Source organism: Magnolia sinica, chromosome 8, assembly GCF_029962835.1.
Source record: "Magnolia sinica isolate HGM2019 chromosome 8, MsV1, whole genome shotgun sequence".
NCBI lineage: Eukaryota > Viridiplantae > Streptophyta > Magnoliopsida > Magnoliales > Magnoliaceae > Magnolia > Magnolia sinica.
This window is the reverse complement of record NC_080580.1, coordinates 38,205,072-38,218,985: the sequence shown is the minus strand read 5'-3', so window position 1 is coordinate 38,218,985 and position 13,914 is coordinate 38,205,072. Positions and strand designations below refer to the sequence as shown.

Genomic DNA, 13,914 nt, shown 5'->3' with positions numbered 1-13,914 from the left:
TGTACTTCTTCAAGAGTATACGTTTGTGCTCAAGCACAAGGCCGGAATTGAGAACAAACCTGCGGATGCCCTTAGTCGGAAGGTGGCGACGCTCCAGTCCATGCACGTAGAGGTTATAGGGTTTGAGCGTATGAGAGAGGAGTACCCGTCGTGTCCAGACTTTGGAGCCCTATACGTGTCCCTTGTGGAGGGACAGATTGGGAGCAATCAAAGGTTTGCCTTGAGTGATGGGTATTTGTTTAGAGGCGATAGGCTTTGTATACCTCGCACTTCCCTTCGATATTTTTTAGTTTGGGAGTTACATGCGGGAGGGATCGCAGGTCATTTTAGTTGTGACAAAACTATCGCCCTTATGGAGGATCGTTTCTATTGGCCAAGTCTCAAGCGAGACGTGGCTAAGATCATTGGGCGGTGTCGTACTTGTCACCTGGCAAAGCAGAAGAAACAGGACACAAGATTATATACACCTTTGCTAGTACCACATGCTCCTAGGCAGGACCTTAGTATGGATTTCGTGCTCAGATACCGTGGACTATCAGGAAGCACGACTCCATCTTTGTGGTTGTGGACCGATTTTCAAAGATGGCCCACTTCATTCCATGTTCAAAGACGTTTGACGCCTCTCATGTCACCAGGATTTTTTTTGACGAGGTCGTTTGTTAACGTTGGTTGCCTACGACCATAGCGTCTAACGGGATGTAAAGTTTATGAGTTACTTTTGGAAGACACTATGACACATTATGGGCACATGACTCTTGTTTTCGTTAGCCTATCATCCATAGACTGATGAGCAAACAGAGGTTGTGAATCTTAGTTTGGAGAATTTGTTGCGGTGTCTGGTAGGTGAGCATACTAGGACATGGGATGCAGTCTTATCTATGGCAGAGTTTACATATAATTCATCAGTCAATAGGTCTATAGGTATGAGTCCATTCGAGGCCGTCTATGGCTACACCCCTAGGAAGCCTGTAGATCTTATTCCCATGTCAGTATCTTGTCGTCCTTCCGAGTCAGCATCATCATTTGCGCATTTCATCCATGAGTTGCATGCTGAGATTAGACGTAGGATCATTCCGAGTAATGAAAATTACAAACTACATGCTGATTCATATCGCAGACAACGTGAGTTCGATGTCGGTGACTATGTGATGATCTGGCTTAGGCCCAAATGGTTTCCTTCGGGTACCGTTAAGAAATTACTGGCACGCATCGTAGGACCTTATAAAATCCTTAAGAGAATGGGTCCCAATGCTTACATGATAGATCTTCCATTGGACATGGGTATCGGTTTGACGTTTAATGTGGAAGATTTGGTGCCTTGCCCAAATCCTCACTTCAGTTCCCCTATTGACCCTCACCTTCTTCCATATCCCCCCTATGATTCTTAGCCCCATTTTGACCCACGTTCCCACCCTCTACCACCTATTCCATCAGCACCTGAACAGAAGGAGAAGGTAGAGACGATTTTGAATGAGCAGGTGGTTTCCACTTGGAGAAGGTAGAGACGATTTTGGATGAGCAGGTGGTTTCCACTCGCCATGGTGGATATCAGAAGTTTCTAGTCAAATGGAAGAATCGACCTACATCTGACAATACTTGGATTATAGAGACTGAGCTGCTGTAAATAGATCCAGATATTCTCGAGCAGTACCAGAGCTTTATTTCGCCAGTGGCGAATTCTTCGCACCTAGGGAGAACTGATGTGGATATCACACCACCGCTCCGTACATATCATAGACATAGGCGTCGACAGGCTACCTCGGCACTTTCACTTTCGCTAGGTGACTAATGGTGATCAACAGTGGTCATGGGCGAGCATTAGAAAAGCATGGATGGCATGGATCATATTTGGAGATCATCTCACCGTTGATCATGGTGTACATGATTGTCCATCCATTGGATCGTTTTGTGTCCCATCATGGCGCCATCCAATGGTTGGATTATGTTGGACCCTTTTGTCAGTTAGTTCTTGTATGTTACTTGATGATTTAAACATTTTAGTTTGTGATTGGATAGTGGACATTTATTTGCTACATAAGATATTTTTTTGGGAGGGTAGATTAGACTTTTGACCTTTTAGGACATAATGGGTATTTTGCTTTTGTTACTAAAGGGGCAGAATTGTCATTTCAACAATTTTTTACTATAAAATAAAGCAAGAGGGGTGGGGGCGTTCAACACTATTGTGAATTTGGAGAAAATTCTGAGGAGGCCTTGTGAGAGTTCATTTCTTCTTCCTTTATTGTTGTGAAGGCTAAATCTTTGGATAGAAGCCTAGAGGGGTGTGAAGCCACTCTATCCTTCATCCCTAAGATCCTTCCTCTTCCACTTCATTCTTGATAGATCATAGTTGGTAAATCCCATTGAATCTTCAAATCCAAAGGTAAGATTTTATTTTTCATTGTCCTCACTTGGATCTTATTTTACTTGATCCTAAGGGCCACCTCAACCATCATCCATTATTATTGGACCCAACTCATGCACAGATCTCAAACTTTCACCTATTGAACCCAGATTATTCCTATGCTAGTTGGAAGATCTTTATCTTCCTTGGGCCCTATTTTCCGAGCATTTTGTTTGGTCAAAGGGTTGATGACTGTGATTTGGCCTCGAATCATACCCATCATCTCTTGGGCTTCACGTTGTTTGCATGTGTATCATACTTTAGCGTGGTGATTTTTATATATTCCTTTGATTTTAAATTAAATCTCAGTCACATGGCTGGATTTGCATCATTCTACATCAGAATCTCCCATTGAGGGCTAGTTCAAGAGGGATGTTAAAATCTCCTAAAACTTTTGATACAATCTGATGTACTGTAGGATGGACATTTTTAGGAAGTAAATGATTAAAGAAGAGGGATATGATTCTTCAATCACTACATTATTCCGAGAGATTGATTTCTAGGGTTTTTAACCTTTGCAAGATAATTCCTTGAAGAAAATTTATTCAATAGCCGGCCCCATACAACATCTGCATGTATATTTGCATTACTCAAACCAGAAACAAAACCTTCCCTAAAGTTTCAGCATTTAGATATACCTAAGTTGTAAGAAAGATTCTAAAATAACCTACAAACATTTATTTGCCCTCCCAATCACAACTTGACATAGAAGACCTTGTAACTAGGAACTACTGGTGAAGACAACCGAAGAAATATAACCATCTTGGACTCTTCCAAATATAACTCAATTACAAGTGGATCATTATCTCTTGAAAAATCTCAAACACAACTTACAAGCCCTTAAATGGCTCAAAACTAGCCATAAGATCCCTTTCTATATAAAATCTCAATATATTTTGAAGTCTAATTTCAGTTGTGGCTTATAGTGCTCTCATTAAATAACAGCAACACTATAAACCCCTAAAACCCGAGTAGAAAAACCTTGCAACACACACAAAAAGAAAAAGAAAAAGAAAGTCCTAAAAGCACTTCCTATAAAAAAATTAAATGTCATGAAAACAGACACTATTAATTAGGTATTAAAAGGGATTATTGACCCTTTCCTTTCACAAAATGGATTATTCAACTTGTACCAACTCACTCCTAGCCGGCACAATTTTTGGTCTCAATGCGTGGTTCTAAGTCTACTTTCTCTCATCTTACTACCTATTAGTGCAACTCTTAAGTTCCCTTGAATGCATTCATTTAGAATTCTATCCTTCCTCATCTTGTCACTCATCCATCTGAAAATCCTCATTTCAGCTACACTCATCCTATAAACATGTTGTTCCTTAATTGCCCAACATTCTGTCCCATAAAGCATGGTTGGTCTTGTGACTATCCTGTAAAATTTCCCCTAACTTCGCAACTACACGTCCATCCCCATTGCTCTCCTTTTGAACGTGTCACCTTTGGCTTTGGTGGAAGCTAATGGTGAAGGCCTAGCTATTTGATATGCCTGATCATTACTAGAATCCACAACATGGCGTACTTTCTCTTTTGTCTGATTCCGGTATAAAGTTGTTTTTGTGTTCTCCATCTCACCTTAGATCTTGAATTGTAGTTCAGATTGTTGGGTCATGATCGATGCATTCACACTTGCTGATCCAGTGATTCACCTGTCAATTTGTGTCCTAACCATTAACAAATTCATGCATCAGTTTGTCACCCTATCAATTCACAGATCCCGCCATTGATCCCCTTTCCAATTTGTTTGTCAATCCTCAGCCCCTATTGGACCTTTTGACCTTTACACACGTGAGTGTTGACAACCTTTTCCTGCAACATCACTCATGGTTAGGAAGAACTCACACTTGAGTTCATGCCTTCAGAACTCTGATTGTGAAAATCTGTCCTGGACTCACTGCACTTTAGGCTTTGCCGGCAGCTGATGATGAAAACCCAAGTTTTCCAGCAGGATCTTCTTGAGGCTTCATACTGTAACAAACTGTTTTTTACGATTCTTCACCAACCAAAGTTGATGATCCATCTTAAGAAGCATCGTTTGTCTAGGCATTGAATTAGTATTTTTGGTAGCTATGCTGAATGCTCTCATCTCTTAATCCTATTCAGTGTTTACTGGATCAAAAGTTGACCCCTTCCCCATAGGAATTCAGGTTGTGAGACATAAAAATTCAATATCAGGCCTGAAAATAAACATAAGGAAACAGAAAAAGGGGAGGCGGCTCAAAAGTTGATTTAAAAAAGTTGTCAGTTCTGTCAGCTTTGGTTTTAGCTACTTGGCTTGTTTGTGTTTGGGTTTCGAGTTGATATCACCATTTATATGGAGCTACTGCAGGGGAAAGCTTCTTTGGGAGAGGCAGGGATCAATGAGGGCAGTCTGGGTCTTACAGCACAGTCATCCTAGTTGGTTGTTGTAGCTCCTCTGAAAGGGCCAATCTTTGAGATTCTCCACATGGATTGATGCCCCCGACTAGCAAGCAGAAGAAAAACAGAAACCAAATGGTTTTCTTTCTTTTTTATTTATTTATTTTATTTTATTTTATTTTATTTTATTTTTATTTTGTACTTTAGCTACTGAACAACAACCAACAATGGTTCCGATTTGATCGAAAAGTTCCATCGCTCTTTGATGGTATTCTCATTTAGTCGAGTATTTATCTTCCTTCTGTTGATTTAATTAAGACAACAGTTTAACATGTCACAATTAATAATGCGTGCAGGAGAACTTGCCCATACTTTAGAAAAAAATAATTGAAGACTTGTTAAAGAACTTGCTTTATACTTTCTCAGTTCTGATCACTGGCAGATGCTGTTTTTAACCATGATGTTGCTATTCTGAACCGTAGAATTCACATTCAGTAATTCTAACATATTTGTGATTATATGACGAATGTGCATATCAGTAATTGTTCATTGGCAGTGGTTCTCTTGTGTCATGGATAATACATTGGCTTATCGGCACTTACCTACATTCCAAGTTCTAGATAGATGACCATATTAACTTAAACTTCATCTTATTTAGTAGCATCTTTTGGAGTTAGATCCATATGGATTAGAAGCTCAGAGCAAGGGGCTTGCCCCTTCGTTTGTTGATTTGGCTGAGTCATTAAAAAGGAAAAACTAAGTATCATGAGAGGAAGTAGAATATAGAAAATTCAACTATGAAAACTAAGTATCATGAGAGTAAATGGAATATAGACAATTCAACTAAGTCCTAGATAAGAGGCCAAGCTCGCATTCGAAGCTTTGCTGGCAAGTCATCTAATTCTACTGAAAATAAAAGCTCACGTGTCCCATATGGTTGGGAATAATCCCCTTCTACTGAGTAATCCCCTTCATCTTTAGGTATTTTGTTGTTATGGAGGAGAAAGAAAGGGAGTTTTACTCATTTTAATTTACTACTTTTGAAACTTTTCACTTCCATTATCACAATTTCATGAAAACCTTATGAAAAGGGCTCGTAGGAAGAGGTATTGTGGAAATCTAAGAGGGACGTCACAGCTTGGGCATTTGGGTGAAATATGTCAATGTATCATATATGTTTGGGTTGTAATTTTGTGTTTCTTTTGAGTTGTATTTTTATTGTAGGACGGCCTAATCCAACCATAAATGAATGTGGTATTTAAAAGAGTAGATTTATGCAAAAATGAATGAGGTATTTAAAAGGGGCAGATTTATGCAAGCATTAGCAATACAAATTCAGCTTTATACATCATAAAACAAGAAGGAACTAAGGAAAATTCAGCAATGATCATGGCCATCAATCACAAACAGATTGTATTGAACCTTAAAATTTGAATTTAGTTGGATCCAGCGAAAGATAGGACTTTCGTCTTGCAATAGATCCGTCTAACGATCTAAGTAGATTTTTTAATCCAGGAAATATGAATTTTCTAGATTGGAAAATCTGGAAAACTCTGAAAAATTGATGGTTCTTTGCTTATAGTTCAAATCTAAGGCCTTGGGTGATGGGATTTGAAGCAAAATATGTATATGTGGGGATCAAAATCTTCCAAGATCTAATGATTTGGATTGAAAAGAAAAGGGATTGGCTTCTAGATCTAGAGAACTTAGAAGAGAAGGAAGAAAAGATGTTTAAAGAAGAGAATACATTGAGAAAAGAAAGAAGGAGAGAGAAGGAGAAGATGAGAAATCACTTTCCTGGGCCTCATGCCCTCTTTCAATCACTGGAAGTCCGGCCTTGAAGAAGCAAAAGCTCTCTTTCTTTTGATAAACATAACATAGCATTCTCTTGAGGTTTAGGGCAAATCACTCTTATAAATTCGGAATTACATTAAATGACCAAAATACCCCTACTGAAAAAGTTTCAAAAAAAAAAAAGGAAAAAAGAAATTGGCACAAAAAAATTGTGTGCTCACTATCTCAAAACTCAAATAAATAAAATATTCTTAAAATAAACTCAAATCCAAGATGCTCGATGGGCTCCAATGACAGCGCAATTAAGGTGGGCCGCGATGATCCAATGGTCCGATCACACTATCCTTGCAGTCCAACAGTCCAAATATTTCCTTTAAAACAATTTACACACACTACGAACATATGCGTAAGGTCTTCAACCCCAAGATTCCCAACCCGTACCCATCATCTAACCACATTGACATGGGTAATGTATGCCTCCTGCGTTGATATACTTTGAATGGTCTGGTGTCTGCATCAATTTTTCTTTGTACTTTTTGCTGTCTTGTCTTGGGCAAGCCGTCTTTCAATAAAATTTGTCTTATTAATTATTATCCTTAAAAGAAAAGAAAAAACCATGAAACACTTGCTACCTATTAGTTTCCTTGAGTTATGCTGTTTCGCTGGAGTACTGAATTTTATCTCTCCATGCTTATTTACTGGAACATTCTGTTGGTTCTTTTCATCATCTATTAATTCATCTGTATGAGCATCTTTTTGCTTTGTCTCATTTATCATTAATTTCACTGACAAACTCTAGTGTTCCTTGGTTGTATCTGACCCTGTGGAGTAGGTTTTGTAAGCATTGATTGTGGAGGTGTGGACCAGTTTACAGATGATCTTGGGATAGAGTGGGTTCCTGATATTCAGTTCTATGGCCAGAGAGCTAAATTATCTATCCCAAGTGAGAATCGGAAGCAATATACAACCCTGAGATACTTCCCTGCTGATGATTGGAAGTATTGTTATACATTTAATGTCACATCAAGATCTCGGTACCTTGTAAGAGCAACATTCTTATATGGAAATTTTGACAGTAGTAATGTTTATCCGAAGTTTGATATCTCTCTTGGAGCGACTCATTGGTCGACAATTGTCATATCTGATGCTACCACCATGGAAGTTCGAGAGCTCATCTTGTTGGCTTCTTCTCCTACAATCAGTGTGTGCCTGTCTAATGCCACAACCGGGCAGCCATTCATTTCTACCCTTGAGCTCCGACAGTTCAATGGTTCAATTTATTATACAGACTTTGAAACTAAGTTCTTTCTCAGTGTGTCTGCAAGAATAAACTTTGGTTCCGTGAGTGATGATCCTGTCAGGTATGCAGCACATTCCAAATTATTTGTTTGTTGGAGCTGCTTTATGATATGGGAGTATCATGTTGTAGTTTCTTGGGACAAGAAATGCAAAGATGATTCATGCATTTGCATTGGTCAAAAAATTCACCTGCACATGCCAACAAAACAGCTTTGTGAGATCCAGGCTGCTCATTGTTGGTTAGGCACCACCAAGTATGTGCTCTGATTTACAATGGGCCGGTCTGCTGCTCAGCTTGCTGAAATATAAAATTGGCTGTTGACTATTGGTCAATTTTTTTCAGTCTTTCTATACACATGGTCCACCTAGTGAGTGTATCACCCTGATTTTTGGACTAGGGTACATATGCAGTAAGGCCTGCTTCATGAGCAGCTCTTATCTCACATTTGTGTCACATTAACACGTATGTTGCTAGGTGTGCATCTTGGGTGGGTCAGGTCGGGTCGAGGGTCAATCCAAGCCCAGCCAGACCCAACCTGACCTGAATTGCTTCCTGAGGTGCTCAACGCGAACCCAACCTGAAGTCCTCTATATTCGACCCAAAATGACCCGATCCGACCTGACCTCAACTGACCCAAACACATGTGATTATTCCCAACCTGACCTAACCTGACCTGAATTTGCTCAATCCGAACCCAACCCGAATTCAAATTAGGTCGGCATTTTCCAACCCGATCCCAACTTGAGGACCTTGACAACCCAACTCAAGCCCACCTGAACTCGGGTTGGGCCAATTGGGTTTGGGTCAATCCAAACCCAAGTTGCCTTAATCATCTCAATTCTCCTTCCTGACTCCCAGATGGTTTCCTTGGTATTAGGGTCCTCACATGGATACTTGTTTAGCTATTGGGTCGGCTGCTCTGCTAAACGGGCCCTTGCATGTATTCTGCTTATGCTCTAGCTTTGTCGTGCTTATGTCACGTAATATTTCAGGTACCCAGATGATCCTTTTGACAGAATATGGGAATCTGATTCTTTGAAGAAAGCAAATTACCTAGTTGATGTTGCACCTGGGACAGAGAAAATATCGACCGTTTTGCCGATTGACGTCAACAGAGATGAAAGACCACCAGAAAAAGTAATGCAGACAGCTGTAGTCGGTAGAAATGGAACTTTGACTTACCGGTTAAACTTGGATGGTTTTCCAGGCTCTGGTTGGGCATTCTGTTACTTTGCCGAAATTGAAGAACTGAGTGCAAAAGACAGCAGGAAATTTAGGCTTCACCTACCAGGCATGCCTGAAGTCAGCAAAGCTTCTGTTGATATCGAAGAAAATGCTCAAGGGAGATATCGGTTGTATGAACCGGGATTTACCAACTTATCACTCCCTTTTGTCTTATCGTTTTCATTCATGAAAGCATCAGATTCATCCATGGGACCCCTGTTGAATGCTATGGAGATAAATAAATACCTAGAGATAAATTATGGTTCTCAAGATGGTAGGCGTAGATCCTGGCCGCTCAATCATATTCTTCTGTTAGAAGCATTCATTTGGAAGCTTCTGATACAAACTTTTCACTTGTTTCAGCAACGCTTATTGCTAGCTTAACTTCACGCTTCTCACTAGAGGCTTGGGCACAAGAAGGTGGCGATCCCTGCCTACCAGTTCCTCTGTCATGGGTGCAGTGTAATTTGGATCCACAGCCGAGGATAGTATCAATGTACTTCAAATAGAATATGGAAAATTTCTCCAGCACTCTCTTTCAGCTTGAAATTTTTTTTCCTTCCTGAAGTGCTTTCTAACTCTTGCACTCCTTTGACCTTTTTTCCTTTTGCATCATAGTGGTGAAGGGGAATTATAGGGTTCTGATTCATCAGGATGTGTATATCGTCTCTGATGTGCCCTATACATATGATAGGGGCCCATCATTCAGTGGTTGGACCTGTTGATCAGATTGGCTCCTGATGGATATGGGATGCACCAAAAGTCTCAGAGGCAACTTGGAAGATCCCAACCCTTGGTCAGTGGCCTACAAATAGATGGTTCAGAAGAAAGAGCCGTGATGTGGAGAGACAAGGCCAAAGATTGAATGACTGCATTCTTCTGATGTGGATGATTTTGGATATCCCCTTTCCACTGTGGGAGCCATCAATTCAACAGTCCAGTCACTCGGTCATTGGCACCACTTGTATTTTGTGCATCAGGGAACTATTCCCGTTGAACCAAGCAACTATTGATGTTATATTTGTACTTCTGCAGTTTTTTGTCTGGGAAGAATTTGACAGGGGATATTCCATTGGAATTCACCAAGTTGACAGGCTTAATTGAGTTGTAAGATTCAAGTAGTGATTATTTTTTATTGATACTGCAACATTTAGAATGATTTTTCTTTTTGTCATCAGTAGTGGCTGGTTTTATGATTGCAGATGGCTTAACGGGAACTTGCTCGCTGGCCCTATACCTGATTTTACTGGATGCCCAAATTTGAAGAAAATGTAAAAATCCATTCATTTATTTGGTTGTTTTGTTTTTCAAGTTCTTGAAATACTCAAAAGAACAGTTGTCCTTGTTGTCTGTAGTCATCTGGAGAACAATCAGCTGACCGGTCCAATTCCTTCCTCTTTGGTGAACCTAGAAAGTTTAAGCGAACTGTAATTCTCAAAACCTTGAATATCAATGAACCTAAATTCATATTAGTTGGTAACTGATAGTCTGTGGCACTAGTCCTGATGTTAATCTTATGTGTTGGTAAGTTGAGTTTGTGACATAAGGCCGTCTTGTTGGTGATGGATGTTTCTCAAGAAATTGATTTGTGTTTGTTTTATTCATGAACTAGCCTAACTAAATTTCTCCCTTATTTTCAGTAAATTGTAATGTGCATTATCTTGTATTGGGTCATGTAAAAGACTTTATTTATTGGACTTTGATGATTGCAGATACTTGCAGAATAATTCATTATCTGGTACTGTGCCTCGGGGTCTTCTTAGTAAGAATCTGCTTTCAAAGTGAGTATTGTCTTCTCTATTGTCGTCTTCATATTCTAAGGATTCCAAACATGTGTGCATCAATTGAAAATATGAAGGAATGGGCACATGAGCACTGTGAACTGATTGGCATCTTACCCTATGCAGTACATTTTGAAAAGCTGTTTAAATATATTATATTTTAGACATTTAAAAAAGAAGAAGAAGAAGAAGTTATATTTTAGATATATGGGTAAACTTCATGCTTAGCAGTTTCTAGCACTTGGATGAAGTTGAACTTAAAGCACATCAATCCTTACTCCATCTCTAAATTTAAGCAAGAAATAGTCCAAAATATAGATAACTATGCAGAACCCCTCCGTAATGAACCTTAAGGACGCACCAAACCCAGGTGGACTGGCCAAACTGTGTAGGGTCATACACACAGCCATGAATATGGGATCCATGTGGTTTATGGAAGAAACCAAATACAAAAACTGATCGGTTATTTAATATTCAACCTATCCAATACAATATTGTTGGTACCTAATTCCAAAATTAGAATCAGGTTGGTAAGTAAGTCCCAAAATAGTTTCTGGTTGGACTTGTGGGCCCTGCCATCCAACTATATGGTGTATCTGGCTATCTGATTGAGTCTGTGGATAACATAGGTCAATGGCCCATTACATGGGCCATATAATTCGATCTGTGTGCCTCATTATCCAGTTGGACCATAAATCATTGGTCTGATTTGCATCCAGGCAGCAGCGGGTCTAGTTGGAAGGTGTGTCGGCCTTTGGTCAAGATGCACCTAAAGGCAGTTCTTCCTCTTCCTTGGTGGAAATTGATGATGAAGTTTGTCTTGTTGGCTCTGCATGATTTCTGATAGATCGTGCTCTCTATTCCTCACGCTTACTCTTGCACTTGTTGTTCTATGGGGATTCATCTTCGCTATCGTCGGCTGTTGCATTGTACAGTCCATGCCTTGCGTCTATGCCACTCTTCCACTCCTTTCTTGGCATGTGCATGCCATCATTTGTAACTTTCTGTTCTTCAGAATCCTTCACTCCAGCCATCATTGTGTCCTTTGATTGGTCTCTCATGTTGTCATTCTATTCATTGGTAGGTTCTTTCATTGATTTTTTTTTTTTTCCTTTTGAGAGGTAAGTGAAATTTTATTAAAAAAACTGCCTGAGGGCAAAAAAGAATACAACCCAGCAGCTAAGACAAAAACAAAGAGTCAAGATTAGTAGCCTTTGCTGCCTTTACAAAAGGGGCCCATTCTGAGATGCAAATTTTACTAAACAGATAATCTCTTCAACGAACGGGCTCTTGTTTTCGAAGCATAGGCTATTGTGGCCTTTCCAAATGAACTAGAATATTCCCAAAGAGAGAAGCCTCTAGATAGCTTTTCGGGAATTCCCAATAGTAACTCCATGCAACGCCCACAAGAGGAGATCTACCGATTTTGGCATCGCTTAAGATATTTGAAATATAAAACAAGAAGTGGTTCCACACTTTACACACAAAGGAACAATGAATGAAGAGGTGATCGACTGACTCCACGTCTTCCATGTACATCATGTTAGACAGACTGAAATATACCTTGTATAGCTAGCATACCTTATATAGTTGGTTTTCCATAGGTAGATGATTCTGATTTTATTTCTTTCCTTGTATAGATGCTGTAATCTCTATATATTCAACTCCTTTGGGTTGTCTCAAATACACAAAAGCTTTCAGCTCCTCTCGGTTTACATGGTATCAGAGCTTCACTGATCCAAATCCGGCACCACCTGTCAGATCCGACCACCCCTGCGTCGTCCGGCCACCCCTGTTGCGTCGTCCGATCATCCCTCTGCTCGTCCAGCGCCATCTGCTGCTCGTCCCGCGCCCCTGTTGCAGATCCGACTACCCCCTGCTCTTCCGACCGCCCCTGTTGCAGATCCGACCACTCCTTGCTTGTCCGACCGCCCCCTGTTGCAGATCCGACCACCCCCTGCCCGTCCGACTGTCCTCTGTTGAAGATCCGACCACCCCCTGCGCATCCGACCGTCCCCTGTTGAAGATCCGACCACCCCCTGCCCGTCCGACCACCACTTCTCGTCCATTCGCCCCTCTGCTCGTCCAGCGTCGCCCCTCTGCTCGTCCAGCGTCGCCCGGTCACCTCTATTGCTCGTTCTCTTCGAGTTCCAGCAACCTCATCCAGATCTGTTGCTCCCATCCAGATCTGTTGACAATCTGTTGCTGTTGCTCCCATCCAGATCTGTTGCTGTTGCTGCTGCGTCGCCGGATCTACATTTTCCAGATCCAGAGGTCCTGTTGCTGTTCCTATTCCGCCAAGATCCAGATACTACTACCCGTTGGGTATCTCCTGCTGTACGGTACACCTAAAACATTCTTCTGCTGCAACTCTTTGCGTGCTTTATATTAAGTCCGATCAATGGCAAGAACTCATCACGTACAGAGGCCCCAAGGTGTAGTTTTGATGGTACCAACTATTCACTATGGGCTATCCATTTTCAGAACTTCCTGAAGGGTCGTGGTTTGTGGGGACTAATTGATGGATCTGTTACTATTCCCACTTCCACGGATGCCGATAAATTAGCTGATTGGGAAATGAACAATGGACGGATTATTACCTGGATTCTCGATTCGGTCGATCGGTCCATTGCTGTTGGCCTCACACCTCATCGCACGACTAAGGCAATGTGGGAGCATTTTCAGACAATTTATCAACAAAGTAATGCGGCCCGGTCATATCGTCTGAAACAAGATCTCGTTAACCTTACTTAGGGTGACGATAGTATTCAATCATTTTATTCTAAAATTGTCACAATTTGGACTGAGATGGCCTTAATGGATCCAATATTTCCTAATGACTATAGGATTTTCCAAACTATGCGCGAGAGTGCGCAAGTTTGCCAATTTCTTATGAAACTGCGTCCGGAATTCGAGCATTGTCGAGCTGCTCTCTTGAACCGTAGCCCTACTCCTTCATTGAATTCGGTTATTAATGATCTATTGGCTGAGGAACAACGACTGAAAGTTCTATCACTTCCTTCCTGGACTCCGGGATCATCTGA

The 13,914-nt window shown here is 40.7% G+C and overlaps 1 protein-coding gene across 2 annotated transcripts in view; it reads left to right on the top strand.

The window, feature by feature from the left end:
• LOC131253255 (probable LRR receptor-like serine/threonine-protein kinase At1g67720) overlaps positions 1-13,914 on the top strand; it is a 90,911-nt gene that overhangs the window by 14,869 nt on the left and 62,128 nt on the right. Inside the window, exons 2-8 of one of the 2 annotated variants that reach the window (XM_058254191.1) lie at positions 7,398-7,926; positions 8,858-9,363; positions 9,453-9,585; positions 10,125-10,196; positions 10,292-10,360; positions 10,445-10,516; positions 10,802-10,870. In XM_058254191.1, the coding sequence (XP_058110174.1) occupies positions 7,398-7,926; positions 8,858-9,363; positions 9,453-9,585; positions 10,125-10,196; positions 10,292-10,360; positions 10,445-10,516; positions 10,802-10,870 (1,450 nt within the window). The remainder of the gene's footprint in view (positions 1-7,397; positions 7,927-8,857; positions 9,364-9,452; positions 9,586-10,124; positions 10,197-10,291; positions 10,361-10,444; positions 10,517-10,801; positions 10,871-13,914) is intronic. The other variant, XM_058254192.1, reaches the window with a different exon arrangement.